The 17,621-nt window shown below is 43.0% G+C and overlaps 1 protein-coding gene across 3 annotated transcripts in view; it reads left to right on the top strand.

The window, feature by feature from the left end:
• The first annotated feature begins 1,068 nt into the window (after positions 1-1,068).
• The window catches only part of CSNK2A2 (casein kinase 2 alpha 2), a 28,081-nt gene continuing 11,528 nt past the window's right edge, over positions 1,069-17,621 (top strand). Inside the window, exons 1-5 of one of the 3 annotated variants that reach the window (XM_083626619.1) lie at positions 1,137-1,691; positions 9,654-9,765; positions 14,038-14,139; positions 14,501-14,551; positions 16,805-16,864. In XM_083626619.1, coding sequence (XP_083482745.1) covers positions 1,588-1,691; positions 9,654-9,765; positions 14,038-14,139; positions 14,501-14,551; positions 16,805-16,864 — 429 coding nt within the window. In that variant the 5' untranslated portion in view covers positions 1,137-1,587. Of the gene's footprint in view, positions 1,692-9,653; positions 9,766-14,037; positions 14,140-14,500; positions 14,552-16,804; positions 16,865-17,621 lie in introns of all 3 variants that reach the window. The other 2 variants (XM_083626618.1, XM_083626620.1) reach the window with 2 other exon arrangements.

A 17,621-nucleotide genomic window follows, 5' to 3' on the forward strand; every position in this document is an offset into this window, starting at 1 on the left:
GTCGGGAAAAGATTCCGACTCCCCCGCCCCGCCTGCTCTGGGAATCATGCCAGTGGGCAACATTGGAAGGATAGTGACAAGCACACGTGTTTATTAAAAAAAACCACACACACACACATTAGCATGTTCTTCTTTATACTGCCTTTCATCAAAATATGTTCCAAGGCAATTTACAACGCCGAAACAGGGAAAAAAGCTAAAAAAAGAAATACAGTACACACAGTACGCCTTCCCAACCTACTGCTCCTCCAGATGTTTTGGACCGCAATTTCCATCACGGCCGGACGCTAGCCTAGGATTGATGAGAGTAGTTCAAAACATCTGGAAGGGCACCTGGTCGAGCGAGCCATAAGACCTCCTTCAGCATCAATATCAGCATTATGAATATAATAATAATTCAATTTATATCTCACCGTTCGTCCCCAAGCAGCACAGGGCAGCAAAGATAACCAGGACTTTGGCTGATTAAACATTATTTGGCCTTTGAAATGCGTTGTGGGGGCATTGTTATTTGTTTGCTTTTATTTTATTATGTATTTTATGTTCTCATTTTGTATTTTAATGTTGTGAACCGCCCTGTGATCTTCGGATGAAAGGCGGTATACAAATTCATAATAAGAAAATAAGAAAAGAGATATTAAAATTTAAAATCATTCTAAAAGCAATTACGGTTAAAAGCATACTACTATCCAATGCGTTTGCCAGGAGGAATGGGTGAACAGCGCCGTTTTCAAAGTTCTCGCTAACTTTCAGGAGATCACCTCACTAATCCCCACCAGCTCTCCCAAAAAGGGTTTAATAACAATTTAGAGCATTTTGTATTATGTTACATGGCTATTTCAAAATGAGGGGGATGAAAGAAAAATCTCCACATTATTAAAGGGGAAAAGCCTCCATGTTATCAACAGAGCACTCGAGCTCCTTTCCTGCCACATTTTCTTTAAAAACAAAAAGCCACGTGCTCCGCTCCTCTTTTCTACGAGCAGGTGCTCTTCTCAACGCCCCGCTCGGAAACAAAGTGTCAAAGGAACCCGAAAGTCTTGCGCAACGGTTTGTCTACTCGCGTAAATCTGCGGACCAGAGGCACGCACGTGCTCGCGGCGCCTCACGTCACAGCCCGTCCCTCTCACAGCGAGCAGGAGGCGGAGTCACAGCCGACGCGACGGCGGCTCGGCTTCCCTTTGGCAGAGTCGCCTCCTCCTCCTCCTCGCCGCAGGGGGCCGCTGTTGCGCCGGACGCGAGCCGGCCCGTGCGAGGGACTCTCTCCGCGCGCGGAGCCGGGCTGGTGGGCGCGTCGCCGGCGCCGCCGAGGAGGCCAAGGCCGCCGCCGCCGCCGCCGCCGCCCTTTCCGGGTCCGCTGCGGCGGCGCTCCGAAGGAAGCCAGGGAGTGCCGCCCGCGTACCGGCCGGCCTGGCGCCGCTCTTCCCCGTGACCGCCCCGCTGGTGCTGCTGCTGCTGGGCCGCCGCCAGCACCGCCGGTGTTGGGGATACCGCTACTACTCCGCCCCGCCGCAGCCGCCGCCTTGCCTCGTCTCCCGGCCCCTCCTCGCCGCCGCCGCCCGCTGCCGGTCGCCGCCCGCCCCCGCCATGCCCGGCCCGGCCGCCGGGAGCCGGTCCCGCGTCTACGCCGAAGTCAACAGCTTGAGGAGTCGCGAGTACTGGGACTACGAGGCGCACGTCCCCACCTGGGGGTAAGGCCGGAGGCGGGAAAGAGACCGGCGGGCGGGCGGGCTGGGGGTCTCTCGCTCGCTATGGAGCTATTCGGCGCCGAGGCCTCGCCAGCCAGCCATGGCCTCCCGGCTTCCTGCCTGCTTGAGGCGCAGCTAGGCAGTCTGTGGCCCCGCGCGAGGGCCGCCCTTTCCCCACATGGTCCTCGGGGCGCCTCGACGTCCGCCTGGTGGGCAGAGCCGGAGGGCCCGGCTCGAAGGCGAGTTTGCGTGTCCAGGGCGCCTTGGGAGGCAGAGGAAAGCGCAGCTGGAAGTGGGCTCGGCCGCCTGGCGTCCCTTTAAAGGCCCTGCTTTGCTTCTTCCCGGGCCTTCTTTCCGCGTACTGCGCTCTGTCGCTCCCCATGTGCAGGGTTTAGCGCACCCGCCCGACAGCCCATCATTTGCAGCCTTGCTTTGCGCGCCGTCCCTCGTGCCGAAGAAGGGGCTGGGAAAGATGGGATCAGAAAGTGGCTGGGATCTGGAACGGTGTTGATTAAGAGGGATTAAAGAATGATAAAATATGAAATCAGTAATGGAGATCCTGCCGTGTAGAGTCCAGGTTGTTCTTGGACTCCAAATCTCAGCAGCCTGCTTGGCCAGTAGTCAGTAATGACAGACAAGAATTGGCCACAGGTTTCCCGCCCCTGGGTTCAAGTAGCATTCTGCAACCTAGTGCCCTCCAGACATTTTGGATTACAGTTCCCACCAGCCCTAGTTAGTAGCATGAATAGTAGCGATGATAGAAGTTGCTTGTCGGGTCTAGGTTGTTGCTTTTGGGATTCACTCTTAATACTGCAAACTTTGATTGTGCAGTGAAAGTGGGCTAGTGCTCTTGGGCTCTTCTTCCCCCCTCCCTACAGAAGCCCCACATTTTGTGGTAGGGTAGAGGAAGTGATGGGAAATGCCCTGGAAAGTGTAGGATAACAGTTGCTTACTGTAGCATCATATAAGTGTCCCACAAACAGATCTGAATGAGTGCTCAATAAATAACAGACATCATATAACCACCCCAGAAACTTTTTGCAAGGAAATCAGGATCGAAAGCTCAGTAAGCAAGTTGCCTTGAAGTGACAGTACTTCAAAATGTCTAGAAAACTACATAGTTGGGAAAGGCTACTCTAGGCCCTCACAGGTTTGAGATGCACACACAAGTTCCAACTCAGTTACTCTGAACACCCTTCTGTACTAAGAGTAAGGTGATTGCTTCCCATCTTCATTGCATTTTTATGGGTGAAAATGAGATTCTAACAAGTGTCATCATGATTCAGAAGTAGGGCTTAGGAGTTGCTAGTTATTCCTGATTAACAGGCACAAAGCTGTGCTCTTACGTAGTGGTGTTAGGCGTGTGTGCATGTGCACATGTGCTGTGCTGGTTCCTCTGTCCTTTCAAAAATGAATAAGCAAAAGTAGGGTTGGGCATTTGGTTAATCGGTTACTTTGTAAAGTTTTATGAGCATAATATAATTAACAACTTTGATACTTAATACTAATCACAAAAACCAATTTGGATAACATTTATTGTGAAACAATAATAAATTTATTAAATGAATTATTTTATTACATATTAATTTCACTCTTCACCCTAATGAGATCAGGAACAGCTTACATGGTTTTCCCCTGCCCCCGATCCTCTTAACAATTGTAAGAATGTAAGAAGAGCTCAAAGACCCATCTAGTCAAGCATTCTCTTCTCACAGTGGTCACTCTGATGCTTGTGGAAACCAGAGCGCAACAGCACTTTCCCCACTTGAGATTCCCAGCAAGTGGTATTCAGATGCATTGAAAGCCTTATCCTCCATGAATTTGTCTAATACCCTTTTAAAGCCATCCAAGTTGGTGGCCATTGCTATATCTTTGGGAGCAAATTTCTTAGTTCTATGTGTTGTATGAAGAAGTACCACCTTTTGGCTGTCTTGAGTCTACCAATATTTAGCTTCATTGGATGACCTCTGTTTTTTTAGTATGATGAGAGAAGAGAAAAAGCCTTCACCCTATCCACTTTCTCTAGTCTAGACCATGTATGATTTATTACACCTCTTTTTGCCTTTTTTTCTGAACTAAGATGCCTCATAGAGGAGTCATACTTGCTTTTTCTGAAGTTTTTCCAGTTCCACAATATCCTTTTTTGGCGGTAAGGTGACCAGAACTGTGATGTTCTAAAGATGGTGGCACCAAAGATTTGTATAATGACATTATGATATTATTGACTGTTTTGCTTTAAATCCCATTCATAATTATCTCCCATATGAAGTTCACTTTTGTCACAGCTTCTGTGGGCTAGGAACACACTGAGGTGTCCAATGCTATACCATGATCTCACTCCTGGTCATCCAGCACCAGTTCAGACCCCATTAGTATTTGTTATGGAGGCAGGTTTTTGTGTTTTTTGTTTTTTACTATATTATTTATTTTTTTGTTTTTTATATTGTAAACCATTCTGTGATCCTCAGATGAAGGGTGGTATAGACATGATGATGATAATAATGATGATAATGATAATAATGCTAAAGATGTGAACTTTCCAGAAATTGTGAATCCATAGAAAAAACATTGTTGGGGTATGGGGGGATTTGGGGTGAAATATGCAATCCATTTTAAAAGCATCCTTTACAGTTCAAAAGTCATTTTGTAACTTTTGTAACATAAACTGTATTATATATAACCTTGCTTACTATAAAATTACCATGTTTTTGTATATTAAAATGCACTTTATTCAGTCAATAATTATAGGTTCAATTTACTTTTTAAAATCTTAGTTACAAATGCAGCTACAAGGTGCTGAACCGTAATAAATTTTTTTTGGCATCTCTTTGGTTTTACCAGTTTATGAGGAGCCAGCAAAAAATAATAAAAACAGAAGAAACAGTCAACATTATAGTAAAGCAAAAAAGGAATTAGGTATTCTGAAAATTATTGTGTCTCCTCCAGTCCTCCAGTATGAAATTCGACAAAAAGCACTCATTTCCATAAGAAGAGCTGAGAAAATGAGGGACCCAAGAGTCTGTGAACTGTTGGCATCTGTCTGTCTGGAGAGACAATGGAGTGCGCCTCCAGGGGTGAAGTCAAACCCCTGAAGTGACCTTCCCGGGACATAAGCCTGGGCAGTGTGTATGGGGGTCCCATGCTGCCCAGATGACAAGACACGTGCCCCCTCCCCTTGGCCTCACTGAAGTGGTCCAAAGGAAAGCTGAGCAATACATTTGGCACCAGTTTGACTGCAGAAGTTCCCAGAAGGAAACTGAGAGGTGCCATCCAGCTGTCTTAGGGACTCCACTCCTGGTTTGTCTGGGTTTACTAAAAAAATTTTCTTCCGAAGATATCAGGCAAGGCAGCAGAGGTTTAGGATCAGGGTTTTCTTTCTCCTAGATGAGCTACCTTCTCAGGTTGATGAGCCTCATCTGCCGTTTACTTCCCTCTACACAGCATGTGCAGGAACTACCTTCTTGACTGCTGGACCCACCATTGGTCTCATTCTTTCAATCAACTGGAGCCTGTCTTTACAGGCAGGGAAGTCCTTAACTCACCAAGGGTTTGTGACCCATCGGCTACCCTCACCTGGTTTAGCTGGCCAGTCAATTCTACATGAAATTTAATAAGTCTTTATTTCTGAGCTATCACTACCAAGTTCTGGGTCTTCATATTTGTTACTTTCTTTCTCCTTCTTTTGCCAAACCTTTGTTAGGCATTATAGACATATTTGTTACATTTATCATGGACTGCTCAAGTTTTGCCCAGATTGAAACAAGCTGATCTATTTGATATATCAGTTTATTTCTTGATTTGGTGTAAGTATTTCCAAACATAGATCAGTTTCTTTTATACATTGTAGAAGTTGAAGGAATCTGACGTAGGTAAGAAGCATGAGGGGTCAGAGGCTTGCCACTATGTTGCAAGAGGGATTAGTTTGGCAGAATTACAGACTGCATTTGAGGTGTGAACACCTGAATATGTTCTGTATTCTGCAACATTTAAAGGTGCATTTCCAACATGTTTGTTGTTTGTTTGTAATCCAGTCAAATGCAGAAGCAGTGCTGTCATCACTTACATTTCTGACTTTAAATCATGAATCCAATAGATTTTCACTAGAATCAATTGGGTGGCAAAAAAAATCCCAAAAGCTTCGCAAAAGAGGAGCAATGGCTCTGACAGTGTCCTAGAACCCTTCCGCCTTACTAGACTTTGAGAAGGACACAGGAGGACTCTAGGACCCTATCAGAGCCCTGCCGCCTCCTTCCCAAAGCTGGGCAAACACTTACTGGGCTTTGGGAAGGCAGCACTCTGAGATGCTGCCAGACCCCTCACACACCCTTCCCAAAGCTGGGTGGTTCCCGGCTTTAAATGATGCATGGATAGACAAACCCTCACATGTAAGTTACCTGTACATACAAATTACAGTGATCTGATACAGTACATGGTATCACATACAGGTCTTTCTGTTACATCATTTTTAGAAACCTTTTTGAGGGAGTAGATATGTGAAGGCTTTGTCTTAAACATTTTATTCAGCATTGTAAAGGAAAATATTTCATAATCTTTTTTATTTTTTTATGGGGGTGGGTGGGAGAAAAATAAAATGGTGTTGGAAAACCCTGCACTTTTTCTGAATTTTCTCAGTCCCTCCACCAGGCCTTCACATCTCTGCTGCTTAGCAAACTTGGCTGCTGCACAGTTCACCCCTAGCTCCATGTCATTTATAAACAAGTTAAAAAGTTTCGCCTAGGTCCTATATCCTTGGAGGACTCCACTTTCTACCTCTCTATTGGGAGAACTATCCCTTTATTCTTTCTCTTGGCTTGCTGTCCCTTAACCAGTTACCTGTTCTTTTATCACATAACTTGGTGAGGAACACAATGTTGACTGGCTCACTCATATCTACCGTATATGGCAGGTGACACTCTCAAATAATGCTAAAATGTTAATGAGATAGGACCAAACCTTGCAGAAACCATGCTGATTCAACTTTAGCAATACTTATTTTTTCTAGATGCTTGGCAATGCTTCTTGCCAGTTTTCCTGGAATAGACACCAACCAAGTCAGCCTATAATTTCCCTGATGTCACCTGGACCCTTTTCTTTTTCTTTTTCTTAAAAAAGTGGTGTTACATTGGCCACTTTCCAATCCTCTGGTATGAAGGCTGATGTTAGAGACAAGTTAAATATTTTTGTTGGAAGGTCAGTGCTTTCGTACCACCTTGGGCGGCTGTTATCTGGAATGATTGATTTGTCCATTTTTTGTTAATATTTATTAATATAACATGTACAGTGCATATTAAAAGGACATTAGAACAAAAGAAAACACCCTGAAAAGAACTATACAAAAAATAGAACACTTTAAAGATATCAACAACTAATACTAGTGGGACAGCAAAAAAGAAAAAAGTTTAGAGGGCGTAAGGAAGAGACAAAAAAGCCAAGTAAGTTCAGTGATTCTTCTAAATAAAATCATACTTGGCTGAACAAGGCGACCTACCTGAAACTTGTCAACAAAGCCAAGAACTCTCATCATCACTATTTGCCTCAGTTCCTCAAACTCCTTGAGTAAGTTTCTCTAGGCACAGGATTTGCCCCATGTATTCCACTGCAGAGACAGATGCAAAGAACCCATACAACTTCTCTGCCATCTCCTTTCCCTCCTTTTCCACACCTTTGAGTCCCTTGTTATCCAAAGGTCCAAATGCCTTTAGCCAGTTTTCTGTTTCTAATATATTTAAATATTTCTGTAGTTATTGTTAGCAAGGTAAATTGTCCCAACACCTTGACTTTCCAGACAACTTCCTTCTGTCTGTGAGATGGTTTCACGTCGCTCCTTAAAAGAGATAAACAAATTTCTCTAACCGCTCTGTGTTTTATGTTGTGTCCTCAAATTCTTTCTTCGTATCTCTTAACGTTGTTGGCATGTCTTCTGCTAAGGTTTGAGTTCTCCTTCCCCCCTTTTGTTTGGACAAGACTTCCATTTATTGAAATAAGTCTTTCCTAGAATAGCTTTCTTGACCCAACTCATTAATCATGCTGACATCCTCTTGGCTGTGGTGGTACCTTCACTGCTTAGCTTCTGTTATTGTGGTTGCAGGGTGGGACCCAAGCATTTTGCAGAGGTTTGACCCTCCTGACTTTCTCTTTTAACTTCCTTTTTTATTAGAGGTTTCCTCTTCTGAAGTCAAATGGACTGTGTTGGACTTCCTTGGTAATTGCCCAGTTATATTGAATTTGATAGCACTGTGGCCAGTTGGTTCAAGAACACTTATATCTCCCTTCAGGTCCTCCTGGGCAGCACTTAAGATTAAGTTCAGTGTTGCTGCCTCTCTTATCAGTTCCTGAAGGGTAGGTTAAGCTGAGTGTGACTGTTTTAACATGATCTAATGAACCTCATCACTATGAGAGGACTTGAATCATGGTCTTCCTAGTCTTCATCCAGTACTCTGCTTGCTAGGTTGTGGTTTTTGCCACTGATGGCTACTTATGTTTCTGTTCAGAGAAACCTGTAGCTGTAGCGTGGGGCCTGTGAGAAAAGCTTTTCCCATCCTGCAGCAACGTTTGTCCCTCACTTTCATGGGGCTGCTAGTCACTCCTTGCTAACAAATAACACCATTATGAAATAAGTGGCATTCATTCTTGGAATAATTGACCGCAGTCAAAGGGGTAGCCAATAGATGAATGTGTGCTCTAGTTTTGAGTGGCAGACCTGACCTCTTAATATGTTATAGATTTTAGTTTGCTCTTGTAGTTTTGCTGAAAAGCCTAAAAACCTTCCCTCCCACCCTTCCAACCCAAAGCTATAATTTTAAGTGTGGATGAGTAGAAGGACAGATATAATTGGTTTGGTAATAAGTTTGGGTTCTTTGGATTAATGTGATAAAGAGGAAATGAATTAACTTTCAAGAGTGTTATGTAGTGGGTTGGCATGCCAGGCAAACTGGAGTGGGTGAGAAGGAATTAGATGACAACTGGGTTGTGTCATACAGGAACCAGCAGGGCGAGTTTGGACTGCCTTTCAATAACCTTTCAGCAATGTGTGTTAACGTTATAATCTGGTAAATACCTAGGAAGAATGCTAATAATTTTGGATTTCCCCTTTTAATGCATGCTTATGTGCCAAGTGGCAATGCTAATATACACTTAAGGTCGCTTTGCTCGAATTGGAAAGGGGGGGTGAGGTGTTCATTTCTGGCTAATTAGAGTAAAATTGTCAGCATGATATTGGGTATGTGGGAGTTCGTAAATATACAACTGATCTGGCACATGTAGCTTAATGTGTCCTCAGGATAACTCAGCAAACTAGTCAACTCATATGCTTTAAGCACTCCCTGATATACAGGCAAGATGATGAAACAACACTAAAAGATCCAAGCTGGAAAATCTCGGGTGCATGCTCTCTTGGGATGTCTAAAAGCTAATAGTTTAATCTCTGCATGTGAAACGGTGAAGGAGGGTTTCTTCCCCCGCTGCTGATACCAGCCTCATTGTCAGGATGTTCAGGGGAAAGAGAAGTTGTCTGTCAAAAAGGATTGTGGGAACTGTCTTTCTCACTTTGGACTTGGAAGTTGTTAGTTCTGAACAGTTCCATCACTTCTGTAACAAAAATTAGGATTATCATTCCAGAGAAAGAGGTCTCTTGCTGTGGGTGGCATAATATCTTTTTCTAATGATGGCAGGTGAATAATGAGTGTTGAGGACTATAGAGGTTGCAGGCACCATTCCTCCTTCCCTTGGATCTGTGGAATTCTGAAATGCTGAAGTTTAAGCATCCTCAAATAAACAACAGTAGCAATCCATGGAGAGCAAGCGTGTGCAGAAGTGGGATAGTTCCTGTTCAGTAGTTTGAAAGGTCTGCATGTTAATAGGTGCCCTGCTCCTCATTCTTCAGTTTCAGGGTATTAGGAGCAGAGGGGTCAGGAGAGCATTTCAGCCTAGTCACTTTTCAGTTGTTTTCCTCTTCACTGTCTGCAGTAATCAAGACGATTATCAACTGGTTCGGAAACTCGGCCGGGGGAAATATAGTGAAGTCTTTGAGGCTATAAACATCACCAACAACGAACGAGTGGTTGTGAAAATTCTTAAGGTGAGTTTTTGTTGGATGAATATGAATGGTTTTCTGAGGTGGGAGCAATGCTGTGGCAACAAATCTTCCCCAACACTGTAATGGGCTGTTCTTGATCTAAGCCCCTTGCGTCCTTCATATCATATTGCATATCCATATCTGGAATGGATGTTGAGGTGCTGCATTCTTAACTTTGTGTCTGGTAGTGGTATTCGGTTATCACTCTCCTCATCTGTTTTTAAAAGGTAGCATTGCCGTTGGGACCATTTTGTGAAGGAACAGCATGTTTCCATGTGTTTAAATAGCACTGCACACAGTGGACACAGGAATTAACATCTGGCAAGTTTTACTTGGCAGGACAGATGTTAAGGCCTGTTCACTGTAATGCAAAGGCTACCGGAGCATCCTTTGATTAACATCTCAATGACGAGCATTTGACTTAGCTGGAACTGAGGTTGAGGTGATCAGGCAGGTGGATTTTGGAAAGACTAACTTAGATGTTGCTGTTAGTAGCAATACACCAAAGCACACTTGGCCTCGCTTAAAATGAGGATGTGGGATTTTCATGTTTAGCATTGCTCATCATTTGCCTTCTGCTGTAAAAGCATTTTATCAAAGGTGACCCAGTAAATATATTGCCAAGGTTGACATTACTGTTTTTTTGGGGGGGGTGAATTCTCATGACTGGCATGTTTAAAATTCATGTCCACATTATCAAGGCTTATCTAGTTAGGGGTGTGTGTGGCATGGGGTGGGGTTTCCCTATGAAGAAGACAGCTTACACTTTTATTCATTTAGATTTCCTCTTATTTATTTAGACTTGTGGTCATAACTAGCATCTGTGATCATTGCTGTTGGCCCAGCATCATCTTTAAACTTCTCCCAGTTGTCCTTTCAACAGTTGAAATGGTGAGCCTCCGTGTAAGGCTTTCCAGGAGTATTTATCACACATCAGTGGTGGCTTATAGGCTACTTATTGTGGCTTCAATGGTTTGCATTAGGTGAATCTGGGTTGGCATTAGCACAGTGCTACCATACTGAAAATAAAGAGATGTGTGGAAAGAAGTCCCAGGATGTGATTTTTTTCAACTTGGTCTGAGCAGATTGCTTCTTTGGGTGGTCAGTTTTTCTCTCTGTGGTGTTCCAATATTGTGTGTTCTAGTGCAGCATTTGTGAGAATTGTTTAAAGGGTAGATGTAGGAGGTAGACACACATTAGGTCTCTGCTCCCGCACCTCAAGACTGCCTTCACTAACCTGGTGTCCTTCAGATCTTTTGGACTACAACTTCCATTTGCCCCAGCCAGCATAGCTGACACTACGTGTACCACTTGATGGACTGTGAAGTACTCCTGGTTGAAAAGCATGGCTTTAGTAATGGAAACAGGCAGTGCAAGGAAATGCTTCCTAAGTAATTCCTGTGAAACCCATGACAAACTTCCTGTGGGCACATCACCTCTTTCTTGTTGACAACTTTCTGCTGTCCTGTTCACCAGAGCCCAGAATGTCCCTTAGAGACTGAAAGTGGGAGGGACTGTCAAAGTATGCCCTGAAAGAATCCTCCAAACTAAGATTGCCCTGTGTGACTCTGGTACCATCCAGTCTTGATGTCATCCCTTTCTCTTTTGCTTGATCCTGTGTGCTGCTTGATTTGACCTGATAATGGTAGGGAAATGTTGGCTTCCCTAGAAATTGCAAGATTGGAATGGATTGGCACTACTGTACAGTTTAAGGGATGGGTAAGACTTAGTCTTAGTTCTCGTGGAAGACTTCGCAGCTATCAGGTGACTGGCCGTATGTTTAACAAGTGAGGTACAGCTTATGCTAAACGTAGTACATTAAGAGAATGAACTGAGCAAGGAAGTGCCTGGTTGCAAATGTCACCTTTGCCATGAGGCAAACTCCTGCTCTCAGCCCCTCTCTCTGTTCTGTAAGTAGTCCAGTGTTATCTCTGATCTTAGGTAGTTGCAAGGATTTTGGATACCGAAATGAAGCATTTTGAGCAATTAAGAAAAATACAATGTAAAGGCAACTCGAGGATCTTAATGTTTCCTAACTTGTTTAAGTTTTGAGATGCCGTTAATTGTTACACGAAGCAGTACTGTAGTATTGAAGAGGTGGTCTCAGCAGAAAACTGCTCCAAAAGAGACCCTAGATGCAAATATACTTGCTTATCTTCAGGTTGTGCCTCCATCCCTCTCCTGAAAATTGGTGGTTGATGGTGACAAAATACCAATGAGTGTCTTTACTTGTTTTTGTCTTTTTTGTATGAAACCTCTGGATTTGAATTTGAAGGAGAGGGAAGCACTGCATGCTAGCCCTGGTGTTGTCACCTTCTGGAGCCCTAAATTCCTGTTTGCAGGGGCCCAACACTCCTTATACTTGTTAATCCCTGAGCCTGCACATTGCTTTTCTTTTTGGGCACAGCAAATGCATACTGTTGTGCACCTAACTGGCCTCTATTTTCAACCTGCTCAGGAGGCTTATAGGGTTTCCTGGATCCCCAGGATTTGCTGGTATACTTCTTTCAGGGAAGAGTTGCAGACTTTGGTTACATGATGATGATAATGTTTATTAGTTAACTTTGCAGGCATTGATGATAAGTGTACAATGTAACTGGGGTCTACAAACAGGAATGGTATTTCAACTTCTCTCAGACCTTTTAAGCCACTCCTGCCACCAGCTCAAAACTACTGCCACCTGCTTGACCCCAGCTTTCTTGCAGAAACCTCCTCTATCCACCGTGATTGCTAAATGTTCAGAGGCAATGTAGCAAGTGCCGTCAGCAGACGGGAGGGTGGTTCTCTATAGTGTCCCATGTGAGACTGGTTAACTGATACTAAAAAATAACATATATGTAGCACAGCTTTGCTTTTAATCACTGGCCTTGTAAGCCATAGGGTGCATGGAATTGGGTCCAGGCAAGTGAGCAGGCTTCTGGAAGAAGAAGACCCCTTCTCCAGTCCTAGGAAAGGTTTGCAGATCTTACTGACCCTCCTCTGCCAGCCCCCAGCAGGCAAGAAAATTGGTTGGCTTATTTACCAGGCTGATAATAGTAAGCATATCAAAAAAGTGGCGACTTCAAGAATTTCAGTTACTTGCCTGTTTTTTCCCCTTCCAGTGGCTAGCAGGATAAGAAATCATACTAAATGTATACACTTCAATATACTTGCTTAATTTTCCAGGTTCATAATAAAATGAGAATTTTGATTTTACATAATTAATATTATAAGTACAGAATATACAGCTTTGGCTGTCAGCAGACTCCAAAGGAGCTGATTGTCAACCCTCTTTTCTCTTACCTGCAGCACAAAAAGTTCTCTAGACATAAGCAGGAAGTAATTTTGCACCGATATGGGAATATTGATGAGATATGGTCAGGTTTTGGGGGTGGGTGCTTTCTAATCTAAACTGGCCACTTGGTGCTCCTCCCTACTGCTACTGCTGCCTCACTTTTTTAACCTTTGAGGAGGGGTGTTTACCCCACCCCACGGTTCTGTGGTGTGGCTGTCTGCCAGTAGACAGTAGGAGGGATAAAGCTGTGCTAACAGCTGAGGTTCTGAAGAGCTTCTCACCATTTTAATTTAAATTATTTCCCCCCGGGGTGAGAGTTGACAGCAAGGTGAACCAATAAGACAGCACATTTTGAAGTTCCTGGACCAATGAGGATAGAGGAGCAATGACCTACTTTGGTGCTTTAATTGGTCTAGCAACCCACCCAAGTGGTCTCTCATTGGCTCACTGCACTGCCATTCTTGTCCTATGAGAAATCCACTAAATGAAATGGTAGGCAGCTCATAGGAGCCTCAACTGCTACTGCAGCACTGTATTCCTAGCATTCACTGCTGCTCACCACCACTTGCTCCTGGCTTGCCACTTGGGGCCATTTTGGGCTATACTTTGAGCTCTGGGCCTTTCCCAATCTGAAACGGACATTTCTGTACTAACCACTTCCCCATGAGGTGTATTCATCATGGGCTGAAACTGCTCCATCCACTCAGTCCCTCATCTTCCCCACATTCGGCAGGGAAGGCTTTTGCTTATACTGTCGAAGACTCCCCAGCCACATGGAGGGTTCTGCTTTCATTTAAGCAGAAATGAACAAAAGCCCCCTGCAGACCTTCTATACTGGGGGGGGGGGGGATGGAGCAGTTTTGGTGATATGCACCAGGGCATGAGGGGAGTTGCTTGCAGGCACACCCCTGCCTCCCATCCAAGGATGTACATTTGTGTGTTCAGGTAAAAATTTAACGTTGAAAGAAATCTCACTTCTAATCTCTCTTTATGTATTTAAGCCAGTGAAGAAAAAGAAGATAAAACGAGAAGTTAAGATTCTGGAGAACCTGCGAGGTGGAACAAACATCATTAAACTGATTGACACTGTCAAGGATCCAGTGGTAGGTCCTAGTATGTGTCAGGAGCACTGGAATAATTGGGGTTATCTTCAAAAGTGGGTCATACAGGAAGCTTAGCTCCTCACACAGGTTTTACAGTTCAAGTATGTGTTTACTGCAGGTGGAACAGGTCTCATGTTGGGATTTTTATTGTTTAGGCATCTGCATAGTTTAAAAACCACGTTAGTTTCTGTGTTTAACAATAAGCTCTTTAAATGACCCTTTGAGTTCTTTGGATAGATAAGGGAGGGTTTATTTCTGTGTCTTGGGGTCAGAGAGAGCATTATCCAGAAGAATCATGGGATAATCAAGAAAGCAGGTTACAGGAAAGGTGTGGTTATATCATACATATTCTCTCTTGCAGTCAAAGACTCCAGCTCTAGTGTTTGAATACATCAATAATACAGATTTCAAGGTGAGTTTTTCTTCCTTTCTATACATAATGGATTTTCCAGAAAGCCTTGGGAGAGGAAATGTTGAATCTATTGAAACACAAAATTTATTCTTGCGGAAGAATGAATTGTGTAGTCTTATGGGCACTTTGTAAGAAACTAACTGCAATCAGCAAGCAGTCTCTCTGTGTGGTTTTTGTGGTCCATGTTCAAAGGGAGTGGTGCAATAGAAGTTTACTGCATTTCCTTGATACTCTGTCTCAATATAGCAACTGTTGCCCTGCAGCATGTAATTCCATGCTAATCTCCCTGCTATGATACTCTGTTTACTGTAGTCTTGTTGATGAGGAAAGTGGGGCCTGATTTTTACAGTGGGAAAAAGCTGGATATGAGAGTAGAGGTGGGAGGAAATGTCCAGATTTGTTGAGCATCAGGGGGAAATTTGAGACTAGGTTCTACAAAAGTGACAGTATCTACTTGAATCACAGTGGAACCAGGTTTCTGGCATTTAAAATCACAATGATTATGCAATTTTAAAGCTATTTTTTGGTGTGTGTTTTTTAAGGAAAGCAGTCAGTAAATTGGAAGCATTTGGTTTGCCTCATCTATGGGTGATAGCTTAAATATCTAGGTCTCAAAATGTGATGATAGAATTTGACAGCGAACTTGTAGAAACATGGCAGGAGTTTAAAGGGACCAAAGAATCAAAGGAAAAGTTACACACAAAATTGGACTCTTGGAGGAGAGTTGGAATCTGAAGCAGCAAATGCCAACATGAGCCAATTGGTGCTTAAAAATAAGATAGAGATAGTGAGTGTTCAGAAACTCAATGAAACTGAGAATCTGTGGAGGATGTTGTTGTTCAGTTCATTTCATTTCTATACCACTTTATATTTTTAATAAAAAGTTTTCAAAGCAGTTTACAACCCAGATTAAAACATCAAATAAAACAATCTAGAACAAAACATTACAGAAAGAAGTTAACCATGAAGTATACATTCAAAGCATCATAATTAAGAGGACTCTAAAATATTATCTTAAAAAATTCAAAATAAAGCATTACAAAGAAGGTCAACTACAGGATGCTCATGCATTTAACGCAACAATGCCAGAAGCAGAAACAGGCACACTTTATCTGAGGTGGAGACCTGGAGTTCCTTATCGAACTGGCAGTATGCTGATGTGCTGAGCTGTGTTGATCCCAGTTCTTAGTCCAGACCTAGGTGTAGCTAAGAAATATTCATGTGCTAAGTGTGCAAGGTGAAGGTTCAGAATCATCTTATGTCATCATAGTGCCCTCCAGATGTTGAGGAGTCCAATTCCTGTCAGCCCCAGCAGCCAGTGTTTTTCATTTCATTTCACTTTTAATTTGTACACTGACTTTCTATATTGCTGTGCACAAGATGGTTTACATGCTGAAGAAACAACAAAATATATAGCAAAGATCACATATCTTTTAACAATCCGATCCAATACAAAAAAGTCATAATAAAAGGTATGACTTTAAAATAAACAACTTATGCCAAATAAAGTAATATTCAGTAATCCATTAGCATATAATAGTGCACAATAAAATTAACCATCAAAATATCAGCAAATAATAATTAAACAGAAATTCACTATCAACAATAAATCATCACTATAATATGAAAAAAGTAACAGCAAGTTACAATGCACAAAATATAACACACAAAAACAATGTAAAAGGATCAAATTGAGCAACAAAGCCACATAACTTACAAAAAAACCCAAAAAAACCTCACCACCAAAAAAACCCCACCTCTTCTCCCTTCCCAGCCATGGTCTTGGAGAGGCTGTTGCTCAGTTGGACTTGGGAGACAAGGCTCTTTTGCCCTTCTTCATACTTTCTCCCCAAAGAAGCTGGTAGCATGCTGAGTTGATTCATGGGGTGGGGCATTTGCCTGCAGGCTGTACCCTGCCCATCAGCTGGCATCACCCAGTGACATCAGCTTGTTGGACAAGTGGGTGTGGAATGGGGGAAATGAGAGGTGGGACAAAATAGGCCCAGGGGGGCAGAGATTCCCTTTCCTTGCTCTAATGCTTGCCAGGATCCTTTAATGCTTCTCTGAGGTTTGTCTGTCTTCTGCTTCAGAGATCTTGCAGCTCTGTCTCTTGACCTGCCCTTGAGTGTAAAAGAGGTTCTACAGAGTGTGGAACACAGTGGGGGGCACTGCAAGGTGGGGGCAGAGGTGTAAGAATGACAGGAAAAGCACAACACTGATTTTTGCAATTTTCTGTTTTCAAATTGATTTCAGCAACTGTATCAGATCCTGACAGACTTTGATATTCGGTTTTATATGTATGAATTGCTCAAGGTGAGTATTCATGGGAAATTTGAAATGTCACCCTTGGTTTGAATTTTGTCAAGTGGGGTTGTATACAATGAATACCTGCAGGATTTTTTTATTATTTGGGAAAGGGAAGAACAGCACTGCTCCCATAATTGAACACTTTTTTGTGGGCAACATTATGTCTTGGTCACAGCTCCAGAATACCTCCAAAGTCCTCTGGGACTTCTTGGGCCCTGATTACCTCTTGGAATAATATAAAGATGTGATGTGTCTCTGTGGATATGCAGAAAATTCATTCCCATCCCTAAACCCCCTTCTTTCTCTGTAGAGAAGGATAGGCAAGTCAGAGGAAGTTAAGAAATCAGTCAGTCACACAGCAAGAGACAACCTTGGAAAACAGAGCATACATCTGGCTCTTAGTTATTCTTCAGAGGTCCTAAGGAGTCAGTGGATTTTGCTTTCTGACTTTTTAGTCCCTGTGCACTGAAAATGACTCCCAAGTTCGTCTCTGCTAGTTTCTGCTGCCGCCTTTATCTTCTACCATCATATCATTTCTTTAACGGCTCTCAAGTGTAAAGCAGTGTCTAAATAAATTTTGCTGTTTCAAAGTGTTAGAACAACTTGCAGCTTGGTTGAATTAGATTGAAATGACCCCTTATAATTTCTGGAGTTCAAAGGCTTTATTCATGCAGGAGCAGATTTATCTTTGTAGGATTTATTTGCAGAAGAGATTAAAGAGAGAAAACAGAAGATATTGTCTCAATAAGTTGGGAGAGAAAGA

Source organism: Podarcis filfolensis (assembly GCF_964270895.1).
Source record: "Podarcis filfolensis genome assembly, chromosome: 8".
Taxonomy (NCBI): Eukaryota; Metazoa; Chordata; class Lepidosauria; order Squamata; family Lacertidae; genus Podarcis; species Podarcis filfolensis.